General features: G+C 34.3%; 1 protein-coding gene across 5 annotated transcripts in view; it reads left to right on the forward strand.

Annotated features, from left to right (window-relative positions):
* Positions 1-26142, forward strand: part of TSGA10 (testis specific 10) — a 165257-nt gene that overhangs the window by 25526 nt on the left and 113589 nt on the right. For 4 of the 5 annotated variants that reach the window (XM_047852597.1, XM_047852596.1, XM_047852595.1 and 1 more), the window contains 6 exons: positions 1725-1790; positions 2795-2962; positions 3368-3523; positions 7803-7973; positions 8053-8130; positions 9077-9228. In XM_047852597.1, coding sequence (XP_047708553.1) covers positions 2912-2962; positions 3368-3523; positions 7803-7973; positions 8053-8130; positions 9077-9228 — 608 coding nt within the window. In that variant the 5' untranslated portion in view covers positions 1725-1790; positions 2795-2911. The remainder of the gene's footprint in view (positions 1-1724; positions 1791-2794; positions 2963-3367; positions 3524-7802; positions 7974-8052; positions 8131-9076; positions 9229-26142) is intronic. The other variant, XM_047852599.1, reaches the window with a different exon arrangement.

A 26142-nucleotide genomic window follows, 5' to 3' on the forward strand; every position in this document is an offset into this window, starting at 1 on the left:
ATAACATTTACTGGAATCACACCTTGCTATGATTAGACATAATCTTCAGTTTAAATATTACTGGTTTGCTCCATCTGTATCTAGGTTATGTGTATATAAATTTTCTTTTTACAGCAAACAAAATTTTTGGCTCTATGAGTTTTTATAGTTAATTTAATATGGACACCTTTATATGTAATATAGATCCATTTCTTTTTGGTGTCTACATAATAGTATAAATTAAAGCATTGAAAATTGTCTATCCAAAACTATATAAACTTATCCAAACTGTACATGAATTTTGTTTCATACCATAACAACCCTTAATATTTCATAAATTACAAAAATATGATTGCCAGAGAAATCTTAGAAAAAAACTTGGGCCTAAAGAACAAATGAGGAGCAATAATTACAGAAAAGTCAAATTTAAAATAAAACAGGAAACAGTTTAGAATAATGAGGGGGAGGTTTATGAATTGAGAAATAAATTTGTTAAACTAATAAGCTAATTTATAGCATATAGATTATAGCAAATGGATCTTTGAATAAAAACATAGTCACTGTCCTCCAGAAACCTACAATCTAGTCATATACTCAATATATGACTATAGATGACTATACTGTAAGACTGGGTATGTTCAATGTCCTAAAACTGATACCAAAAGTGTTTTATAGGTTTGATTGAACTAACCTATTAGAAGAGTTCAGAAGAGAAAGCAATCACTTACGACTTTTGTGATATCGGAAAACTTTTATCCTATTAATTCTTTTATCTCTTCCCTATTTTCATCTTCAGAATTATAAGTAGTATTAATATTTTGTTGTGGTTTATAGAGAGTAATTTGGTAAAATATAACCAATTAATATTTCATACCAAACTGGTAATATAAAAGAACTGCTATATTTCATGCTATGTTGTTTTACCATCTAAAGGTAGGTGAACAGAAAGGGGTAGATTATCTTTTATTTTGTAAAATATTCATTACATGTTTTTATTTTTAAGTGGCTTCCTTTTTAAAAAATAAAGAAAATTTTTTTTGGTCATAGTAAGTGTACTCTTTAATCCCCATCCTCTTTTTCACCCATCCCCACTCACTTCCCCTCTGCTAACCATCAGTTTGTTTTCTGTGGTTAAGAGTCTGTTTCTTGGTTTGTCTCTCTTTCTTTTTTTTCCCTTTGTTCATTTGTTTTGTATCTTAAATTCCACATATGAGCGAGATCATGTGGTATTTATCTTTCTCTGACTTACTTAGCATTATACTCTCTAGCTCTATCCATGTTGTTGCAAATGGGAAGACTTCATTTTTTATGGCTGAATAATATTCTAGTGTGTGTGTGTGTGTGTGTGTGTGTGTGTGTGTGTGTACACTACATCTTCTTTATTCATTCATCTATTGATGGACAATTTGGTTGCTTTCATCACTTGGCTATTGCAGGTAATGCTGCAAGAAATGGGTACATGTATCCCTTCGAATTAGTGTTTTTGTATTTTTTGGGTAAATACCCAGTAGTGCGATTATTGGATTGTAAGGTAGTTCTATTTTTAACTTTTTGGGGAACTTCCATCTGTTTGCCACAGTGGCTACACCAGTTTGCATTCCCAGCAACAGTGCAAGAGGGTTTCTTTTGCTCCACATTCTTACAACGCCTGTTATTACAAGTGGCTTCCCTTTTTGATGTTCTCTTTTTAGCTAAATCTGTTCAAATATTTTAAATTTAAATAACAATTTTTTCTGTCTTTTCAGATTGAACTCATTTGCCAGCAAAATAATATAATAGTATTGGAAGATACAATAAAAAGGCTTAGATCTGTAAGTGCATTTTTCATAAATGTGTGTTGAGGAATCATTTGTATTCTATTAGTAAGACTACAAACAAATGGTACATGTGTTTTAGCTCTCATGTATTTTGTGAACAATAAAAAATATCTGTTTTCTAAAATTAGTACTCTGCTTGATGCACAGGGGCATTTCCCATCTGTAAAAGTATCAGTGTTCTCGCTCCATTTCATCATTGCACCTTTCTTTCCTAGAGGTGGAGAGAACTTTTGGTTGGTTCTATTAGTGCCCTTAGCTTTACATGATTTAAAATGATGACTGTGAGTAATTTGATTCTCAAAATATAAGGTGCATTTGTTTACACATTAGCTTATTCCCATTAGTAATAAATATTAAGTCAAATATTAAAACTTAATTCTGAGGAATATGTTTTCTTTACCTAACAATGCAAAGTGAAACTGCTCTGTTTAGATAGTTTGTCATCATTTGAAATATTTAAAACACTCTCTCTGAAAGTATATCTGTAATTTTCTCCCAATAAAGTATTAGTACAATAAAGATTATGAAAAACAAAAGCTTCTAAACACATTAAAGTGAATGGGAATGTACTTGAAAGTGCCTACAAGTATACCATATATAGCATTCATTTAATTTATTCATTTATTGAAAAATTATTGAACATAGATGGTGTGAACAGATGCTTTAATGTTAGCATACAAGTTTTCTCAGCAAATTAATTCAATTTCTAGGACTTGTAATTAGATCTGTGGATATTTCTGGCTTTCCCAAAATTTCTTTACCATTTTTCTTAAAATTATTGACTAAATTTAGGGGTGCTTTCGGTTAGACAAAAATATAGTAAATTCAAAAATGCTGGAAAAAGAAGGTATCTAACTGCTTTTTAAAGAATATTGATGAATTATCTTTAAAATACCAACTTTATTATTTTTAAGGATCCTGTTTATTCAACTTGCATTTAGAAAATAATGCTATAGTTTTGCTTGAAATAATGACCTAATTTTTTCCTCCTTGGCAAGATAATTTTAGAGACTGAAAAAGCACAAAATAAATCTCCTTCTAGACTTGATTCCTTTGTCAAGACTTTAGAAGCAGACAGAGATTATTACAAGAGTGAAGCTCAAAATTTGAGAAAGATGATCAGAAGTAGATCTAAAAGTCCAAGACGCCCGTCTCCATCTTCTCGGGTAGGTTTTGGTAATTTGTAAGTATTTTGGAGTTCATTGTTTGAACACTGATTTTTATTCTTTGATTTACCTAATATGGAAATAATTTATTTTGATTTGGTATGAATTGGTGTATCAAAAAGTTGGGAGAGACAGCAGTCTCTTTGATAGCACAGTGGACCAGTGAAATTGGTTCTTTATCCCCAGTGTTAGTAGTGGTTGGGAAGTAATCAGATAAATATGGACCAATTTGGGATGAAGCTGTTTAAAAGAGAAGTGATTTTTTTAAACTTTTTTTTTTCATCATTTCCTTTCATTATATAGTCATTTTTGCTTGAGTAGAGATCATGTACTGCTATTAGTGGCACCATTTCCTTAAAAGCACATGTCAAGAAGAATTTCAAATTTCTTGTATAATAATTGCAGGGTACAAACTGTGATGTAGAGCTTTTGAAGACAACAAGAGATCGTGAAGAACTTAAATGCATGCTGGAAAAATATGAGCGTCATTTGGCAGAAATTCAGGGTAATGTCAAGGTTCTTACATCTGAGAGAGACAAGACCTTTCTTCTTTATGAACAGGTAAACTTATTTATAAAGAAAATACCTAAGTAAAAATATTCAGTTCTAAATATATGTAATTCTTTAAGTTCTATAAGAATGCTTAAATCTGCCAAATTGATCAACTAACATTTGGGAATTACCTTCGTTCTTAAGATATTCTTAATGAAACGTAATATATTTCCAATACAATAAGTGTATGTGTACATACACACACACGCACACACATTATCCCCATATCCAAAAAAGATCATATATATGCATAGAAATAGTCTGATTTTGGGCATGGGGTATGAGAAATGTGTTAAATGATAGGGGATGGTGAGTTCAAGGTAAAAAGATTTTGATTTTAGGGTTAGAAAACGCTAACATCACTAGATGTAATGTCAGTCACTTTAGGAGCTGACATATAATTTGCTTAATTTAGGAGAGTAAGATCAGTTTGTAGTTTATCTCTATTTGTAGCTTAAAGTTATATACATATAGTCCTTATTAATCATATAGCTTATTTACTCAACAAATATTAAACCCCATAAATCACCAACATAATTTTAAGAATAAAAGAAATAAAATATTAAAATAAATAAATAAAATTTTATTTTAATAAAACAAATTTTAATTTAAATTTAAGTAAATAAATTTTAAATAAAAACATTTTAGTAAGAATTACTGCTTGCCACTCTAAGAGAGAAAAAAATGATAAAATACGAACACTGTTTTCTATGTTTGCAATTTATTGGGGGAGATAAAGTATATTGTCTTATATTTACTTTTTGTTACTTTAGCATAAGTAGTCCAGAAGATATTGTAAGAAATAAAAGAAGTGCGTATTTCTTAGTTGTTGTGATCAAGGAAATCTTTGCTAGATGATGTGGAATTTGAGTCCTGAAGGAAGAATGGAGTTCCTTTTATCTTAAAAGGGGTAAGAAGGAACATTCCAGACTAAAGGAATTGTGTGAGGCAAAGAACAAAGGCAGAAAAATGAGTAGATAAATGGATCAATAAGACTAATTTGTGCCATTGGAGTAAGAGGGCGCTAAGGCTTGAGAGGTAAATTGGACTAGAGCAGGGGTCTGCAAACCTTTTCTGTAAAGGCCCAGAAAATAAATATCTTGGGCTCTTGCAGGCCATGCAATTTATCACTGCTATTGAACTGTGTTGTAGTATGAAAGTAGCTTTGGACAATCTACAAATTTTTGGCTGTGTAACAATGTAACTTTTGCATATAACTATATACAGTATAACTTTTACTTTTGGACGCAGAAATTTGAATATCATTATTTTCACTTATTATACATATTTTGAAATCTTCATTTGCTTTTTTTTAATCATTGAAGAACATAAAAAACATTCTCAGCCCACAGACCTACAAAAACAGGAGGCGGGTTAGGTTTGGCCTGTGAGCTTTATGTAGTTTGCCAACTTCTTGAGTACATGGTAGAAGCTCTTCAATGGGTCTTATACGGGGTTTATACTTTGCTTTATAAGCACTGGCAATCTGGTTATTTTTAGAGAAGAAATGACCAAAGCCACATTTTTACAATTTTAACCTGTTAACAATTTTATATTATTTTTTTCATAATCTGTTATCTTTTTATATAACAATTTTTCTTTCAAGAGAATTGGAGGAAGGAGAAACTGTGGACTTTTTAGAAGGCTGTGAAAGCAGTCTGTTCATGAGGCATTAAGAACTAAACTGGCCAGTGGTGGTGGCGGGGGTGGGAGGTGCCTGGGTAGCTTAGTTGGTTGAGCAGCCATCTCTTGGTTTCAGCTCAGGTTATGATCTCACAGTTCATGAGTTCAAGCCCTGTGTTGGGCTCTGTGCTGATAGTGCGGAGCCTGCTTGGGATTCTCTGTCTCCCTCTCTCTCTGCCCCTCCCCGCTCATGCTCTCTGTCTCTCTCAAAATAAATAAATCTAAACAAAGAAACACAAAGTAAGTTTAGGGTGCTATCTGTTGAAATAAAGATAGAGACAGGTGTAAAAGACACTATAAAGGAAACCTTGAGAAGATTTGGTTTTAGCAAAAAGAGGGGATGAATGGAACTGACTGAAATTCTTTTTTGTTTTCTACTTTTTTTTTAACGTATTATTTTCACTTTTGAGAGAGAGACACAAAGCACAAGCAGGAAAGGGGTAGAGAGAGACACACACACACAGAATCTGAAGCAGGCTCTAGCCCCTGAGCTATCAGCACAGAGCCTGATGCGGAGCTCGAACTCACAAACTCTGAGATCATGACCTGAGCCAAGGTTGGACATTTAACTGACTGAGCCACCCAGGCGCCCCAAGACTGAAATTCTTTTTTGAATGACTGAAGAACTGTGGTAGTAGAAAAAGAAATAGTAAAGCCATTGGTGACTTGAGGGAAAAAATGTGTTGGTTTCAGACAGATGGAGTAAGATGATGGTTGTACATTCAGAAAGTAATTGTATTCAGGCAGAAAGAAACATGGGACTGGAGTGGGAAGAGAGGTAAGAGCTGAATATGTAGATGGGTAATTCATCTGCTTAGAGGTAAGTTTTGGGCCTTCAGAGTGGATGAGGTCTCTGAATGAGAAAGCTATAGAGGAACAGAGAAGTCAAGATGTTATGTTGGGACATTTTATTTAATTGGTAGAGGAGCTTTGAAAGAGATAAAGACAGAAAACTAAGGTAGAACAATATTAAGTCCAAGAGAGGAAAGAATCTCAAAGAGTGTGTTAAAGACAATGTCAAATGTTGCCAAATATCAAAAACAGGAGCTGAGGAAAGGCCATTTGGTGAGGTCATTAGATGAAATTCTGCAAAATGGTAGGTATAGGAGCCAGGTTACACTGGAATGGGAGAGTAGGTGCTGAAGAACAGGCAATGGGTACAGACCATGGTGCTTAAAAAAAAATTATATGCCAATGCAAAAGAGATAACAGGATGGTAAGTGGGCAGCAAGATTTAGTGACAGTTTTTCGTGATATGGGAGCCTTGTGCCATGGCTGAAGGCAGGGGAGAAAGAGCTAGTGGAGAGGGTGCTATTCAAAGTGAGAGGAAATAATTATATAGTTGTGTCTTGAACAAGGCAGGGCTAGGGATGTCAACCCTCCTGCACAGTTGGAGATCTAAGTTTTGACTTCCCCAAAACTTAATTACTAATAATCTACTGTTGACCAGAAGCTTTACCAATAACACAAAATCAACTAACACATCTCTTATATATGTGTATATATATATATATGTATGTACATATTGTGTGTACATATATATACACATATATTTATGTACATATATTGTGTATATATATACACACAATGTTATTAAGAAAATCATAAGGGGGAGAAAATACGTTTATAGTACTATACTGTATTTATTGAAAAAAATCTGTGTATAAGTGGACCTTTGTATCAATTCAAACCCATGTTGTTCATGGGTTAACTGTAATTGAGTCAGGAGTATCTTAGAAGACATTTCAGGAGATGAGGTCCAGGATTCTGGTGAAGTCTTAGCTGTGGAAATTGGGAGGTAATACATCTTCCTCTGAGACTTGGAGACCAGCTGAATAGGTAGCAATCAAAATCAAGAGGAAGGAAGATTAGGGATTTGAGCAGCAAAGTAGGAGATGAAATTATCTTTAGGTGTGGAATAGGTTTGGGACCTGAGGGTGGTTGAACAAGTGTGTGAGAGTATGTCGGGTTGTTGGTAAGGATTGATGGGCCTTTCTTTCAGGGTAAAAGTAGCCAGAACGTGGAAATGGCTTATATATTTTTGTAGAGAAATACAGGAACACTAATATTTATTAAAATTGTATTCTACCTGGGAGTGCCTGGGTGGCTCACTCGGTTAAGCATCTGACTCTTGATTTTGGCTTAGGTCATGATCTCACAGTCATGAGATCAAGTCCAGAGTCAGGCTCTTCTCTGGGTGTAGAGTCTTCTTGACAGTCTCCCTCTCTCTCTGCCCCTTCCCCTCAAAACAAAAACAAAAACAACTGTATTCTACCTGAATTTTGCTGAATTCAAATTTATATCACAAAATGGTTGTAGTAATACGTATCTATTTCTTAGTAAAACATTCTGTCTTGCATTGACTGCCTCTAAATTAATTTTAAAAAATTTTTGGCAAAAATATTATAAACCAAACTTCTAATTATACATTCACTTGCATTTTTGGACATCATTTGAGTTTATTTGTATAAACTCATTAAAAAACATTATCCTGTTGTATGCATTTTTATATATGGTTTGTATTTTAACTGGCTGGATATAAGATAGCTATATTTATGTCTATTCCAAAGCTTTGTTAAATAGAAGTCTTGCATTTAAATAATAGGCACAGGAAGAAATTGCCCGACTTCGACGAGAAATGATGAAAAACTGTAAGTCTCCTAAATCAACAACAGCACATGCCATCCTCCGACGGGTGGAGACTGAAAGAGATGTGGCCTTCACTGATTTACGAAGAATGACCACAGAACGAGATAGCCTGAGGGAAAGGCTAAAGGTTTGGACGAATTTTATCTGTGTGACCATTTGTGAAACATAGTGCAGCAACATTGAAAACATTTTTTTTTTTTTAACAGATTGCCCAAGAGACAGCATTTAATGAGAAGGCTCACTTGGAACAAAGGATAGAGGAGCTGGAGTGTACAGTTCATAACGTAAAGAAACATCACTGTTGTGCTTTTGGCTATAAATTGTCAGTGGCTTCCCCCTTTCTCTTTTTTCCTATGTTCAGAGAGGTTCTTTCATTTTTCTACGACAGTGTTTGTAGTCCTAAAATATTTAAGGTGGTATGTATGGTATAAATTATCACCTTATCAGTGTTTATTTTCTTCCAAAAAAATATGTAAGTAAAGTTTTTTGTGTTAGGTTGCAAAGTGTGTTCTTTAAAAAAAAAACCAACAACCCATTAGGGATGCATTCTCAGGGACGTTAGCAACTTTCTCATCTCCCTATTTCATTAAAGATAACATTTCCAGATACAGAGAAACTGGCTTATTCTACCTAAAGAGTAGCTAAGGTAGAGAAAATTATTATGGAATGAAAATTAATGAGAATAATATATTTAAACAATTTAAATGTGAAGCATCACTTTTTTACTAGTCAAGGATTTGAGATGCTATGAATATATATTTGATATGTTATGACTATATAAACAATTAGAGGAAGTTGCTTTTCTGTTACCAGGTTTAACTGAATATATTTATAAATTTGTCAATGTTGTTATAAAGAGAAAGAAAAAGCATTACTCAGGAGAGGAAAACATTTTTTTTTCATAATTCCACTTTATATGTGTATCTTATTAATGTTGAACAACAAATAAATCTTTTTGCAAATAAGATACATATGCTACATTCAAAATGAACCAGATTGAACATATAGATACATATACTGTGATAGGCATTATGCACAGGCCGTGCAGTGGCTTATTCTTGTTCCTGCTCCACAATACCTTGTCCATACAGCCTCCCACAATATTCAGGTCTCATCTGATCATCTCCTAGTGTAAATCTTGTCATATGCCACAGTTTGTACAAAGAGAGGATGTCTCTTTAGGAAGATTTTGTTAGTGATGGCAGTAACCTTGTCATTCTACTTGTATAGCTTGATGATGAACGTATGGAGCAAATGTCAAACATGACTTTGATGAAGGAAACCATAACCACTGTGGAAAAAGAAATGAAATCACTAGCAAGGAAGGCAATGGATACAGAAAGTGAACTTGGAAGACAAAAGGCAGAGAATAATTCTTTGAGGTAAACTAAATTACCTTTAAACAAGTAGTTTAACTACTAGATCTGTTTTTATAGTGTATTTTATAATGATAATTAAGTTATTTGTTGACTTTAATTTCTGAGAGGATTATTATGAAGCAATTGTAGAAACCTCAGCACACATTAAATGATTTTTCCCAAGATCACTTACAGACTAGTAATGCCATATTTAACTAGGAATCAAACTTCCAGTAATCTTCATCTTACATTTGCATAAAGCCTTAATATTTAACTGACATAGCTTTTACAAAGTCCTTCTGGGTATAGAGCGTATTTGACTTTGGTGTTTGAATGTGTAAGAACATGTATTGGAACTTCTGTTAATTGAAGGCCACGTGGGTACTTAGCCCTTCCTATATACTGACTGGTATGGTAGCAAAAGATATGCCAAAGTTGGTGATGGGCATCGAGGAGGGCACCTGTTGGGATGAGCACTGGGTGTTGTATGGAAACCAATTTGACAATAATTTCATATTAAAAATAAAAAAGGGGAATAAGTTTTTGAGGACCTCCATGTTAGGAATTTTACTTTTAGTATCTGCTGCTGTGAAAAATAGAGTTTTACAGATTTGGTAATGTTGAATTGCAGCGCGTCTGTGAATATTTGAAAAATAGTTGTTCATAGGAGTGTGAAATATATTTTTAAGTCTACAGATAATTCTTGGTTCACATAAGAGTTCCATGAGTCTCCTGTTTGATCTTTCAAGGGTCTGTGGTACATATTTTTACACCACTTGTCAGGATAGATAATCACTCAAAATTTTTCCCTTCATTCATTCATTCATTCATTCATTCAATCATTCATTCATGGGTCTGTAGTACATATGTTGAAATCACTTGTCAGGATAGATAATCACTCAAATTTTTTTCATTCATTCATTCACTCATTCATTCATTTACTTTAAAGTTTATTTATTTATTTTGAGAGAGACAGAGAGCAAGTGGAGGAGGGGCAGAGAAAGGGGGATAGAGGATCCAAGGCAGGGTCTGTGCTGAGATAGCAGGGAGATCAATGTGGGGCTTGAACTCACAAACCACGAGATTATGACCTGAGCCGAAGTCAGACACTTAACCAACTAAGCCACCCAGGTGCCCCTCACTTCATTTATTTTTTAATTTCCTGTTTAAAAGGATACTGCAGCCTTGGGTAAAATAAAAATAATAAAATAAGATGACAACAACAAAGAAAACCTTGGAAAATAGAGAAAAGGGTAAAGAAAATTTAAATCATCCATGATTCTGTAACTCACTGAAAACTATCATTAATATAGGTCTCTTTCTAATCAGAAATATTTCCATCCGTATTATATAAACTTTCTGTGCAATTGATGTTGGCCAGTTTCATTTAATTGTATATCATAAGCATTTTCCTGTGTCATTAAAAGTTCCTTGAAAGTAGTTTATTAAAATATTCTAACAGATAGAAGTATAATACTTCTGAGGGTTTTTGCATACACTTGTTTTCTTTTAACAGTGTTATTAGAGTCTAATTGACATACATACAGTAAACTGCACATATTTTTAAAAGTGTTTAGCTTGTTTTGACATATGTATATACCTGTAGCACAGTCAAGATAGTGGCCTTATCCATCATTCCCAAAAGTTTCCTCCTGCCCCTCTGTAACTTCTAACTTATTCTGCCAATCTCTGGACGACCACTGATTTGTTTTCTGTTATAGAGATTTGTTTGGATTTTCTAAAATGTTATATAAATAAAATCATGTAGTATATATTCTTTTATTGGGCTGCCTTCCCTCAGCATAATTATTTTGAAATTTATCTATGTTATATAATCAATAGTTTATTCCATTGTATGAATAAACCTCATGGACATTTTGGTTGTTTCCAGTTTTGGACTATAAAAAATAAAACTTTCATGTACATTCTTATACGAGTCTTTGTATGGACATAAGCTTTTATTTTTCTTGGATAAATACCTAAGAGTATAGTGACTGAGTCTTGTGATGTTTATATGTTTAACTTTTAAAGAAATCATTAAACTGCTTTCCAAAGTGGTTGTATTATTTTATTTTACATTTGTACCAGTAGTGTATAAGTGTTCCAGGTGTTACATAGCCTCACCAACACTTGGTGTGCATTATCTTTTTAATCTTTAATATTCTATTAGGTAGGTTTTATGGTTTTAATTTGCCTTCCGTAATAACCAATGATTTTGAGCATCTGTACATGTGCTTATATGCCATACATTTGTCTTCTTTAGTGTCTGTTCAATCTTTTGCACACTTTTATTGAATTGTTTAAATTACTATCAAGTTGTAAAAGTCCTTTCTATATTGTAAGTCCTGCGTCACATGTATTTTGCAAATATTTTCTCCCAGCCTGTGGCTTGCCTTTTTATTAAGTGTCTTTTAATGAGCAAATGTTTTTCATTTTGATTAAGTGAAGTTTATTGATTTTTTAAAAATTTTATCCAGCTTTTTGTATTCTTTTAAAGAAATTGTTATCAGGGCTAAGGTAATATTTTTTTTCTGTGTTTTATTCTAGCAGTTTAACATTAAAATTTAACATTTAAATCTGTGATCCATTTCAAAGTTTTTGTGTTTAGTACACAGGATATAAATCAAAGTTCACTTTTTTTTTTTTTTTTTTGCATAATGATAACCAAATGTTCCAATACCACTTATTATAAAACTATCCTTTCCAGGGGCGCCTGGGTGGCTCAGTCGGTTAAGTGGCCGACTTCGGCTCAGGTCATGATCTCGCGGTCCGTGAGTTCGAGCCCCGCGTCGGGCTCTGTGTGCTGACAGCTCAGAGCCTGGAGCCTGTTTCTGATTCTGTGTCTCCCTCTCTCTGACCCTCCTCTGTTCATGCTCTGTCTCTCTCTGTCTCAAAAAATAAATAAACGTTAAAAAAAAAAATTAAAAAAAACAAAAAAAACCCCTATCCTTTCCATAGTGAATTGTTTTTGTGCCTTTGTAGAAAGTCAGTTGTCCATATATGTGTAGGTCTGTTTCTTGAAGATCTGTTTTGCTTGATGGATCTGTTTATATATCTTGATTCCAATACTACCTGCCTGATTACTTTGGTTTTATTTTTAAAGTCTTCACATTAGGTAATGTTAGTCTTTAACTTTATCCTTTCTCAAAGTAGTTTTGGCTATTCTAGTTCCTTTGTATTTTATTTTAATTTTAGAATCAGCTTCACAGTGTATACAAAAAAAGCCTGCTTGGGAATTTGATTGGAACTGGGGGACACTGACATCTAGAGTATCAAGTGTTCCCACTCATAAATACAGTGTGTCTTTCCATTCTTTACATCTTTAATTTCCCTCAGCAATGTTTTATAGTTTTTAGAGTATTCTCATACTTCTTTTTTTGTCAGATTTATCTCTGAGTATTTCCTATTTTTTGATGCTGTTATAAATGGAAATTTAAAATTTTACTTTCTGATTTTTATTGCTTGTATATGAAAATACAGTTGTTTTTAAAGATAAACTTTGTATTTTAGAGCAGTTTTAGATTTACAGAGCAATTGTGAAGATGGTAGAGTTCCTACTTACCTCACACCCAATTTCCTCTGTTATTAATATCTTACATTAGTACATTACATTTATTACGATTAAAGAATCTATTACTTGATGCATTATTATTAACTGAAGTCCATACTTTTATTCAGATTTCCTTAGTTTTCCCCTAATGTCCTTTTTCTGTTCCAGGATCTCATCCAGGACACTACATTACATTTAGTTGTCATGTCTCCTTAGGCTTCTCTTGGCTATGACAGTCTCAGACTTTCCTTGTTTTTGATGACCTTGACAGTTTTGAAGAGTACTGATCAGGTATTTTGTGGAATGTCTCTCAATTGGGATTTATCTTCTGTTTTTCTCATGATTAGACTGGGTAATATGTTTTTGAGAGAAAGGTCACAAAAGTAAAATGCCATTTTAGGGTACATATATATCCAGGGTATCATGGGTACATATTAGCAATATGATTTATTACTGTTGATTTTGATCTTTATCACCTTGCTGAGGAATTGTGCGCCTTTTCAAGAATGTCATATAATTGAAATCATACAGTATACAACCTTTTCAGACCAGCTTCTTTCACTTAGCAATGTGCATTTTAGGTTCGTTTGTGTTTTTTCATAACTGAATCGCTCATTTCTTCTTATCATTGATGTAGGTACCACAGTGTGTTTATTCATGCACCTATTGAAGGACGTCTTGGTTGCTTATCAGTTTTTGGCAATTATGAATAAAGCTGCTGTAAACTTTCATGTGTAGGTTTTTGTGTGGACATAGGTTTTCAAATCAGTAAATACCTAGGGGAATAATTGCTGAATTGTTGAAATACAGATTGAGTAAATCTGTATTTAGCTTTATAAGAAACTGCCCAACTCTTTCAAAGTGACTGTACTATTTTGTATTCTCACCAGCAATGAGTGAGAGTTTCTGTTGCTCCATATCTTTATCAGCATTTGATATTGTCAGATTTTTGTATTTTAGCCATTTTAATAGGTATAATAACTATGTAGCAATATCTCATTGTTTTAATTTGCAATTCACTAATGACAAATGATGTGGAGCATCTTTTCATATTGTTACTTGCCATCTGTATCTTTTCTTTGATAAGGTATCTGTTTACGTATTTTGCCAATTTTTCAGTTGTTTTGTTTGTTTGCTTACTGTTGAATTTTAAGAATCCTTTGAATACATGTTGTTATCAGATATGTGGTTTGCAAATATCTTCTCCCTATCTGTGCCTTGTCTTTTCATTCTTTTAAAAGTGTCTTTTGTAAAGCAGAAATTTTAAATTTTGATAAAGTTCAACTTACTTTTTTATTTCATGGATAGTATTTTTGGTGTTTAATGTGTTTAAAAACACATAACCAAACCCAAGTGCACATATTTTTCTCTTGTGTTTTTTTCTAGAAGTTGTATAGTTTTGCATTTCATGCTTAAAGTCAGTGATCTACGTGGAGTTAATTTTTGTGAAAGATATAAAGTTTGTATCTCAGTTCACTTAAATTGCATATGGATGTCTTAAAATCGTTCCAGCACCATTTGTTCAAAGACTGCCCTTTCTGTGTTGTCTTTGATCCTTTGTCAAAGATCAGTTGCTTATATTTGTGTGGACCTATTTCTGGGATCTCCATTGTGTTCCATTGATCTATTTTGTTTATTCTTTTGCCAAACCATGCTGTTTTGATTATTATTGCTTTATTGTAAGTCTTGAAACTAGGTATTGTGAATCCTCCAACTTTCTTGTTGCCAATAGTGTATTGACTATTCTTGGTCTTTTGCCTTTCCATGTAAAATTTAGAATCAGTTTCTCTGATTCTACAATAAATATTTATAAAATAGCTTTCTGAGATTTAAATTGGGTTTGCATTGAATCTGTAGATCAAGTTGGGGAAAACTGACATCTTTATTTTATTTTATTTTTATTTTTTAATTTTTTTGAGAGAGGGGAGTGAGGGAGGGGCAGAGAGAGTCAGGGAGAAAAAGAATCTTAAGCAGGCTCCATGCCCACCATGGAGCCCAGCACAGGGCTTGATCTCACGACTGTGAGATCATGACCTGAGCCGAAATCACAAGTTGAACACTCAACCCACTGAGCCACCCAGGTGCTCCACAACTGACATCTTAATATGGGATGTTTCAATCCATGAACATGGAATATTTATCCATGTATTTAGATCTTTGATTTCTTTCATCATTGTTATACAGTTCTCTGCCTATAGATACTGTACATTAATTTTGGAAAGTTCTAGGCTGTTATTACTGAAAACATTTTTTATTAAAAAATCTTTTTTAACATTTATTTATTTTTGAGACAGAGAATGAGAGAGCATGAACAGGGGAGGGTCAGAGAAAGAGGGAGACACAGAATCTGAAACAGGCTCCAGGCTCTGAGCTGTCAGCACAGAGCCCTACGCGGGGCTCAAACCCACAGACCGCGAGATCATGACCTAAGCCGAAGTCGGACGCTTAATTGAGCCACCCAGGCGCCTCTACTTAAAACATTTTTAAAATTGAAGTGTAGTTGATATGTATTAGTTTTAGGTGTGTAACAGTGATTTGACAATTTATATACATTATGAAATGTTCGCCACAACAAGTGTAGTTTCCATGGATCACTGTACAGTTATTACAGTATTATTGACTGTATTCCCTATGCTGTACTTTTCATCCCCATGACTTATTTTATAATTATTTCAAATATTTCTTATGCTCTTATTCTCTTGTTTTTTCTCCTTTTGGTATTTCAATTATACCCACAGTTCTTGGATGTTCTGTTGTTTTGTTTTTTTTTCTTTTTCATTTCACATTTTAGTTTGGGAAGTTTTATTGACCTGTTTTCGAGCTCAATGATTTATGCTTGACTGTGTCTAATCTGCTGATGAGACCATCAAAGATATTCTTCATTTTTGTCACAATAATTTACTTTCTAGCATTTCATTTTGTTTCTCTCAGGTTTTCATCTGTTTATGTTACCCACCTATTACTGCATATTGTCTACTTTTTCCATTAATCTCCCTAACCAGTTAATCATAGTTATTTTAAATTTTCTGATAATTCCCATGTCTGTGTTATATCTGAGTCTGGTTTCATTCTTCAGGTTGTGTTTTTGCTTGACTTTTGGCATGCCTTGTAATTTTTTTTTGTTGAAGCCACACATATTGGGTGTTAACTGAAGTAAATAAGCCTTTAGTGTAAATGTTTATGTTAATTTGACTGGAAGTTGATCTAAGTTCAGTGTGTGTTGTAGATGCAGATGCCAGAGACTTCAAATTCCTATGTTCTGATTGTTTCTCTTTTTGACTTTAAGCTTCCTTAAGTATCCCTCCTAAGTGAGAGCTTGCATCTTGCAGCTCTTTTGCTTGTAATTCACTGTGATTATCATGGAGCACTATTAATGTGTTGGTTAGGTGAGAGGAGGGAACATGTTTTCCAGTGGTATAACTTTTATTTTTTTATCCACTTATGTGAAACAGGAAGGCTAGAGAGGGTAAAGTGGCAGAAATGCCCTTCTCTAGCTGGGATAAGGCTCTGGTAAAGTCTTTTTACTTGAAGATTAAGCCTATTATGGAGAATGCTCTGGGCATATTTCATAATAATTACTTTTCCCCTGTCAGAGTCATAAGGGGATCTTTCTCAGATCTTTACTGTGAGAACCTACTGGAGTTCCTGGAGGTAAACACACTGAAATATAGGGACCCTTCTAAGATTGTGGCCCCTAGGAGCTTCTCACTCTCATATTAGTACAAACAGCTTCCAGCAATGCATCAAATTTATCATTTAAATTTCTTAACCATTTGTGATTCAGCTGGCTTTTGTTCCAGATGAGCAGATCTTGATTATTCTTTTCAGATTTTGAATTGGCAGTTTGCTCTGTAATTGACTCTTCTAATGTGTCACAGCAAGTCTTTGATTTTCATTTTGTTCATCTTTTTGTTCTTATAACAATGGAAATGACAGTTTCTAAGCTCCTTATTTGTCAGAGTTGAAATCAGAAGTCCTACAATTGATTTTTGTATATTTATCTGGTATTTTACAACTTTGCTAAATTTACATTTTGGTTCTAGTGGCCTTTTTGTAGAATCTGGTTAATTTTCTACATAGACACTTAGAGCATCTGCAAATAAAGACAGTTTTACATGCTTAGTCTGCATGCTTTTTTTTTGTTTGTTTTTGTTTTCTGTTTCTTATTGCATTGGCTAGAATATCTACTAACAGTGTTCAGTAGAAATGGTGAAGTAGACATCCTTGTCTTGTTCCACATCGTAGGGGGAAGCATTTAGACTCTCAACAGTTAGTATGATGTTAGCTGTATGTTTTTCATAGATGTCTTCTATCAGGTTGAAGAAGTTTCCTTTTATTCTCAGATTACTGAGAACTTTTTTTTCAGGAATAGATGTGCTTTGTCAAATCGGTCAGGATATATTATACTTTTTATAGATTACTGTTGTACATTAACTAATGTTTTGTTTGAGATATTTACATTTATTTTTATAATTGATTTTGGCCAATAACTTGCCTTTCTTAGGACTACTTAAAATCAGAATTTGTTATCAATGTCATGTAAACCTTATAATAATCTTCTCAATTCATTTTGTCTTCTTTTATTACCTTGAAGAATTTGAATAATATTAGAGTTTTAGTACTTAACCAATGAAGCCTTTTGGGCCCAACTTTTTTTTTTTTTTGAGGGAAGGATTTATTTTATTTGTTTAATGGATAAAGAAACAATTAGAACTTTCTTCTAAATTTTTTTTTTTTTTTTAATGTTTTTATTTATTTTTGGGACAGAGAGAGACAGAGAATGAAAGGGGGAGGGGCAGAGAGAGAGGGAGACACAGAATCTGAAACAGGCTCCAGGCTCCGAGCCATCAGCCCAGAGCCTGACGCGGGGCTCGAACTCACGGACCGCGAGATCGTGACCTGGCTGAAGTCGGACGCTTAACCGACTGCGCCATCCAGGCGCCCCCAATTAGAACTTTCTTCTTATGCCATTCAATAGATACTTTTGAGGCATTAGTTCACTTTCTGTAAATTTTAAAACATTTTTTGAATAATTTTGTTTACAATAGCCTATGAACATTTTAATGTCTACAGAATCTGTAGTGCTTTCCTCTTTTTTAGTCTGTTGTCATTAGTCTTTTCAAAGGACTAACATATGCTTTGGTGATCCTCATTAAGTCTTGTTCTTTATTGTCTCTATTTTCTTTAGATTTATTTTTAAGTTTTTCAGACAAATGCTTATATTATTACTTTTCAGCTTTATTTCTGATATAAACATTTAAAGCCATAAGTTTTCCTCAAAATACTTATTTGAATCTATCCTGTAAGTTTTGTTATGTACTTTTGAAATGTTTTCCAGTTTTCCATCATTACTTCTTGATCTATTGGTTGTTTAAAAGTGTGATTTTCGATCTTGCGGTCCGTGAGTTCGAGCCCCGCGTCAGGCTCTGGGCTGATGGCTCAGAGCGTGGAGCCTGTTTCCGATTCTGTGTCTCCCTCTCTCTCTGCCCCTCCCCCGTTCATGCTCTGTCTCTCTCTGTCCCAAAAATAAATAAAAACGTTGAAAAAAAATTAAAAAAAAAAATAAAAAATAAAAGTGTGATTTTAAGTATCCAAAAACATAATGAATTTTCACTTATCTTTGATTGACTTCTTGCTAATTACATTGCTTCGCAGAACATACTGTTAGATTTCAAATTTCTGAAATTTGTTGCCCTCTACTTTTATGATCAGTTTTTGGTAATTATCTGTGTATACTTAAGAAATTTGAAAAATCTGAAATAGTCTATAAATTCTGCAATACTTTTGTATTTGTCCCTTAGTTCAGATTTGTAATCATGTTATTCAGATATTACAAATTTGGACTAAGTTTTGTGTCTCATTTACAGGAATTTTACTGAAAGAGTTGTCTAAACTTCTGGCTCCAGAATCTTACATTTTATTCTCTTTTAAACCTACTGTAATCTGTCTTTTCTCCCACCATTCTATGAAAACTTTTTACGAGGCAATATTTACTTTCATGTTGCTCAATTCAGTGGTTGATCCTCAGTCTTCATTTTGTTTCATCTATCAGCAACATTTGACAAATATAATCAGTTGTGTTTTTAGCTACTCCTTTGGCTTCTGAGGTACCATGCTCATTTGATTTTCTTTTCATCTCTTTGGCTGTCCTGTTTCAGGCTCTTCTAGTTCATCCTCCATGACCTCCAAATGTTTGAGTATCCTCAAGCTCAGTCTTAGACTGCTTCTCTTCTTGTATATGTACTCATCCATCAGTGAATTCATCTAGTCTTGTGTATTTACTCTTGACTCTCAAATGTGTATCTGTAGCATGGATTTCTGTCTTGAACTCCGGACTTGAATGTACAACCACCTCCTTTTCATCTTCACTAGGATGTCTCATTGACATCTCAAAACTTAACATTTCCAAACCTGAGTTCTGCTATCCACTATCCTTCACCCTCCAACACCCACAAATTTATTCTTTCAGTCTTCCCATCTCAGCAAATGGAAAGTCTGTTCATGCAATTCTTGGCCTGAAACCTTGAAGCAATCTATGGTTTCTCCTTTCATGTATCCATATCCAATCCAGTTTGTTCTGTCTTCAAAATACACTCAAAAGCAGAGCATTTCTCCTAACTTTTGTTGCAACCATGCTGGTATTGAAGGATATTTTTGCAAGGTAGAGAATTCTAAAGGTTGGGAATTATTTTTAACACTTTGATACTTTCTTTCCAGTATCTTATGACTTGCATTATTTCTGCTGAGTAGTCAAGTGTCAGCTTATTTCTTATAGATCAATATTTTGTATTTTGTAATATATTCATATCATAGTTTCGTATTTGTATGTACAAAAGGCAAAGAATTACAGAGAATCTACATAGGAGTTATGTAATCCAACTACATTCAAGTATAGTTAAAATATTCTTCCTGTTCTCTCTTTTGTCAGTTGATGGGAAAATTATAAGTTTTGTCCCATGTGTGAACTCCACTCACTAGAAGTTGAGTCCTAAGCACAGGTTAGCACATGTCTGGATATCTATATGTCTAAACAGGTTCCATAGTGTTTTAAGTCAAATCAGCCACAAAGAAATGGATGCATTTCTGTTTGGGTTTACCTGCTGATGAAGAAGAAAATCTCCAGTGTTTCAAAACAAGTACTCATTATCTGTGTTTCTATATGGCTTAAATGAACTTTTCTTTCTAAATAGGTATGTTTTAGTAGCAGCAGTTCTTCTATTTGGGTTTCTATGTCAGATAAATCAACAATAGTAAAAAGTTGGATTGTTTTCAGAGTATTTCCTCAAAGGAGATTAAAAAAAAGAAAAAGATCTGTGTGTCTGCATCAGAGTATCAAACATTTCTAGGAAGAATTTCTCATATAGTTGAATGATTGATAGAGCTATCTGTTAACAAAAAGTTAGTTTGGGCCTTTATGTTCAGTGATTCCAAAGACTGGTTTAGTTTGAGTTTGGTTATTTGCAACTAAAAAGATTTCAGTATTAAAATCTATTCTAGGGGCTCCTGGGTGGCTCAGTTGGTTAAGCGTCTGACTCTTGATTTTGGCTCAGGTCATGATTCCAGGGTACTTAAATATAAATCTAACAAATTATGTGTAAAATCTACATGAGGAAAACTACAAAACTAGTGAAAGAAATCAGAGAGGAACTAAATACATTTAAAAATATTCAATGTTCATGGATAGGAAAACTTAATATTTTCAAGATGTCCATTCTTCCCAACTTGTTCTATAGATTGAATAAGTTCAAATCAAAATTGCTGCAAGTTATTTGTGGATATCAATGAACAGCTTCTTTTTTTATTTATTTTTATTTTTTATTAATTTTTTTTAATGTTTATTTATTTTCGAGAGAGAGAGAGAGAAACAGAACATGAGCAGGGGAGGGGCAGAGAGAGAGGGAGACACAGAATCCAAAGCAGGCTCCAGGCTCTGAGCTGTTAGCACAGAGCCTGACACAGGGCCCGAACTCACAAGCTGTGAGTTCATGACTGAGCTGAAGTTGGACACTCAACTGGCTGAGCCACCCAGGCACCCCAATGAACAGATTCTAAAGGTTATATGGAGAGGCAAAAGAATGGGCAACAGAAATTGAAGAAAAACTAAGTTGGAACACTGACACTACTTGACTTCAAGACTTACTAAAAAGCTACAGTAATCAAGACAGTGTGGTATTGGTAAAAGAATAGACAAATAGATCAATGGAACAGAATAGACAGTCCAGAAATAGGCCATGTAAACATAGGCAACTGATCTTTGACAAAGGAGCAAAGGCAATATAACAGGGCAGAGATAGTCTTTTCCACAAATGGTGCCGGAACAACTAATATCCACATGCCAAAAAAAAAAAAAAAAAGCAACACAGATATCACACCCTTCAAATTAACTCAAAATGGATTGTATACCTAAATGTAAAATGCAAAACTTCAAAACCTCTAGAAGACAACAGGAGAAAATCTAGTTTTTCTTGAGTATGTTGATGACTTTTTTTTTTTTTTAATTTTTTTAATTTTTTTTTCAACGTTTTTTTATTTATTTTTGGGACAGAGAGAGACAGAGCATGAATGGGGGAGGGGCAGAGAGAGAGGGAGACACAGAATCGGAAACAGGCTCCAGGCTCCGAGCCATCAGCCCAGAGCCTGACGCGGGGCTCGAACTCACGGACCGCGAGATCGTGACCTGGCTGAAGTCGGACGCTTAACTGACTGCGCCACCCAGGCTCCCCATGATGACTTTTTAGATACAATACTGAAGGCACAATCCATGCAAGAAATTATTATTTGGACCTCATTAAAATTAAATACTTCTGCTCTGCAAAAGACAATGTCAAGAAAATGAGAAGCCAAGCCACAGACTGGGAAAAATGTTTGCCAAAGGCACATCTGATAAAGAGCTATTAACCAAAACCTACAAAGAACTGTTTAAAAATTCAACAATAAAAAAACAACCCAATTAAAAAAATGGGCCAAAGACCTTAGCAGACCTCACCAAAGAAGATATACAGATGGCACATAAGCGTATGAAAAGATGTTCCACATCATAGGTCATCAGCGAAATTCAAATTAAAACAACAATGAGATTCCATTATATACTTATTAGAATAGACAAAATCTGGATCACAGACAAAAATGCTGGTGAGGACGTGGATCAATAGGAGCTCCTATTCATTGCTGGTGGGAATTCAGAATGGTACAGCCACTTTATTTGACAGTCAGTTTCTACAAAGCTAAACACAGTCTTAACATACAGCCCTCCATGGTATTTACTCAAAGTAATTGAGTCTTATGTGCACACAGAAATGTGGACATGATGTTTATAGCTGCTCTAATCATAATTGCCCAAACTTGGAAGCAACCAAAATCTAGTCTAGGACTCTGGGCATTTGAAAAAACTATATATAGATAGCTGTTTAAAGTTCTGGGGTACCTGGGTGCTCCTTTGGTTAAGTGTCTGACTTTGGCTCAGGTCATGATCTCGTGGTTTGTGGGTTTGAACCCTGCATCCGGCTCTGTGCTGACATCTCAGAGCCTGGAGCCTACTTCAATTCTGTGTCTCCCTCTCTATCTGCCCCTCCCTCGTTTGTGCTCTGTCTCTTAGTCTCTCTCCCTTTCAAAAATAAATAAACATTAGCAAAATTATGAAGTTCTAAATATTTCTTGGAGGAGTTGTAAGAGTCTTTTCTGACATTAGAGTTATAAGAGTCTGCAAAAGAAGCTACTGGCTTTATATCTAAAGTTTCTATTGCTTAAATGTGTTTTAGGTGTGGGTTTATTGATCAGTGATTTAAAGATCTGATTTGATAGCTTCTGATTATGTGTGTAGTTTTCCATTTTGTTTTTTGTATTAGATGGATCTCTGTTGTACAGGGGCATATGGCTATTTTGGAAAATAGATGGCTGTAATGCAATTTAACAGCATAGAAATAGCCACAGTGTACACTGGAAGGTTTTGCCAATCCTCCCGTGTGTCTTTCAGGATTCATCATTATCATATGAATTGATAGGCTCATTACATTTATACTTCTGACTTTAGTATGCATTTTATTTAAGATTAAAAAGAATCTCTATATCCAGCGTGGGGCTCAAATCCAAAACCCTGAGATCAAGAGTTGCGCACTCTACCAACTGAGCCAGCCAGGCACCACTTAGCATGCATTTTTTAATTTTTTCTCTTTAAGTAGGATTCGTACTCAGCATGGAGCCCAACACAGGGATTGAGCTCAGGACCCTAAGATCAAGACCTGAGCTGAGATCAAGAATTGGGTGCTTAACCAATTGAGCCATCCAGGTGCCCCAGCATGTGTTCAAAAAAAGTTATTTAAATCTTTTATTTATTTTAGAGAGAGAGTGTGTGTGTGAGCTTTATTTTTGAAAGAGAGAGAAAGAGAGTGCTAATGGGGGAGGAACAGAGAGAGAGGGAGACACAGAATTTGAAGCAGGCTCCAAGCTGTCAGCACAGCCTGAGGTGGGGCTTGAACCTATGAACTGGGAGATCATGACCTGAACCAAAGTTGGACACTTAACCAACTGAGCCACCCAGGTACCCCCCCAGCATGAATTTTTAAATACTGTTTTACAAGATAAAAAGCTAAGAAAATAATCTGTCAAGGCATTTGAAAAGATTCTTCAGTTGGACTAAAGTAGAACTTTACTATATTTTCAAATATTTTCTTATTGTTGATTTATCGTACCATTCTGCAGACAATGTTTTGTTTGTTGTGTTTTCCCCCAAATGCATGCCAAATAAAAGTAGGAATTAGGTAGGATTTTGTAATAGTCAGATATTGTACAGAGAATGTTTTGTCTTAATTGTCCATGGTAGTTCTCTGCCAAAAGCTAGGTAAGTTTTTGTAATAGCACCACTGAAACCCCTTGCTGCCTTCCATGAGCCAAGGGACACAGTGATAGCTTTCCTAATGCCTTCCAGGCAGCCAGAGTGCCCATGGTCAGAGCACTCATAGTAATTATACCCATATCAGTCTATTTTTTATCTGATACAAACTGTTGAATATAGTTTGTCTTTTTCCTTTCTACTTATAAGGTATTCTCTATATGGCTCCTTTTAATCCACTATATGTTCCTAGGTGTGTGTATGTGTGTGTGTATGTGTGTGTGTGTGTGTGTGTGTGTGTGTGTGTGTGTGTTTAACTTATCCTTGGGTTTGGAGGATTTTTTTACTTCGTTGCTTGATATCTTTCAGCAGTTTTAGAGAACTCTCCACTGTTTTCATTTCAGATGTTACTTTTGCCCATTCATACTGTATTCTGAATTTTTTTCTGACCTTTCTTCTAGTTCACTCATTTCCTCTTTGACTGTGGTTGAACTTGCTGTTAAACCTTATCAGTTGAATTAATTTTGGTTTTTGCATTTTTCATTTCTGGAATTTGTATTTGACACTTTTAAAATATATATTTTCAAGTCTCTTGAGAAATCTTCAATCTTGGCTTTTTTTCTCCTTTGATATATTAAGCATAGTTGTTTTTTTTAAAGTTCTGTTTCTGATAACCCCGTTATCTTGATTCTGCATGGTTCTATTTTTATTGAGTCTATTCTTGTTATCTTTTGTTTCTCTTATTTTTTCCAGTTATGTGATATTGTCTTCTGTGTGTCTGGTTATTTTTGACTGAGTATATAATACTGAATATGAAAATGTATAGAAATCATTTGAGACCAGAATATTGTTTTCCTCTAGAGAGGATATATGTATTTGCTTTTGTCAGAACTGAGATAATTTAAGGGGTATGTATATATATAATTTGCTTTGTCAGAACTGAGATAATTTGAATCTGGGCTTAAATCTTTTGTTCTAACTATTCAGGGTCCCAAACAAATGTGTATGTGTAGGAGACAGTAGTTTACTCAGTATTTTACCCTTTCTTGGTGGGACTTGACTCCTGTTTTTGTACCCTAACTTCTTGAAATTGTCACAGTTGCTACTCAGCTTTTCAGCCTCTTATCTACCTTTCCCTGAGTCAGAGATTTCTTTAGGGGAAAACAATTATCATATTCCAGACTTACCTATTTCTTTTTCTCTTCTCTTCTCTTCTCTTCTCTTCTCTTCTCTTCTCTTCTCTTCTCTTCTCTTCTCAAATCTTGCTCAAGTAATTCTTCACCCCTAGCTCTCTGCTGCCACCTGCTTCCCAGCTTTCCTAGTTTGTTCTCACTGAAAGCATTGATCTGAACAGTTGAAACTGTTACTAAGTGAAGCAGAAATTTTCTATTTTTAATAATCTTAAATTTTGTTTTAAATGTTTATTTTTGAGACAGAGACAGAGCAGGAGTGGGGGAGGGGCAGAGAAAGAGGGAGAAACAGATTCCGAAGCAGGCTCCAGGCTCTGAGCTGTCAGCACAGAGACTGATGCTGGGCTAGAATTCATCAACCACTAGATCATGACCTGAGCCGAAGTTGGACACTCACCCAACTGAGCCACCCAGGCACCCCTCCATTTGTTTTTCTTACCTCTTTTCTTTTTTTTTTTTCCTGCCTTTCTGTGGGTTACTTGAACATTTTTAGAACTCCATTTTAATGTATCTGTAATACTTTCTAGTATCTCTGTATAGATATTTTCTCTGTTGGTGTAGGTATTTCATTTTACATATGTAACTCATCACAGTCTATTGGTGCCACATTTATCAGTTTAAGTGTAGAAATCTTCACTCCTATTAAGTCTTTTCACCTCCCCCATTTGTAATTGTCTTAATGGATACAGATTTATTTTGTTCTTCCCAGGACTTATGTTCCTTTAATATTGGTGTTTGTATTTTTCACTGGTCATTCTTTATTCTAAGATTTTATATATTTTGTTAGCCATTATTTCTTTGAATATTGTGTGTATTCTATCCTGGAATTAGATGAATATTGGACCTTCTTGTTCTTTTCTTTATATTACTTAACCTCTTCTGTATTTTTTCTCTTTTTATCTGTACTCTATTATAGGTAATTTCCTCTGATCTGTTTTTTTCCAGCTTACTAATTGTCTCTTCAGCTGTGTTTATTTTGTTCTTAAACTTATCTGTTGATATTGTTTCTTTTTAAAAATTTCAATGATTTTAGTTTAATTTCCTGAAGTTCTTTTAGGTTCTTTTAAAAATCTAGACTTTTTTCTTATTATATATTCTTCTATGTCTTTGTATTTAAGCACATCTGTTTTTAAGTTTCTATTTGATAATGCTATAATGTGAAGTTATAGGGCTAGTCATATAATCTAGAATGGTGTAAAAAAGTGGTCTAGTTTCATTCTTCTGCATTTTGCTGTCCAGTTCTCCCAGCACCATTTTTTAAAGACTGTCTTTTTCCATTGGATACTCTTTCCTGGTTTGTCAAAGATTAGTTGGCCATACATTTGTGGGTCCAGTTCTGGAGTCTGTATTCTATTCATTGGTCTTTGTGT

This window comes from Prionailurus viverrinus, chromosome A3 (genome assembly GCF_022837055.1).
Source record: "Prionailurus viverrinus isolate Anna chromosome A3, UM_Priviv_1.0, whole genome shotgun sequence".
Taxonomy (NCBI): domain Eukaryota; kingdom Metazoa; phylum Chordata; class Mammalia; order Carnivora; family Felidae; genus Prionailurus; species Prionailurus viverrinus.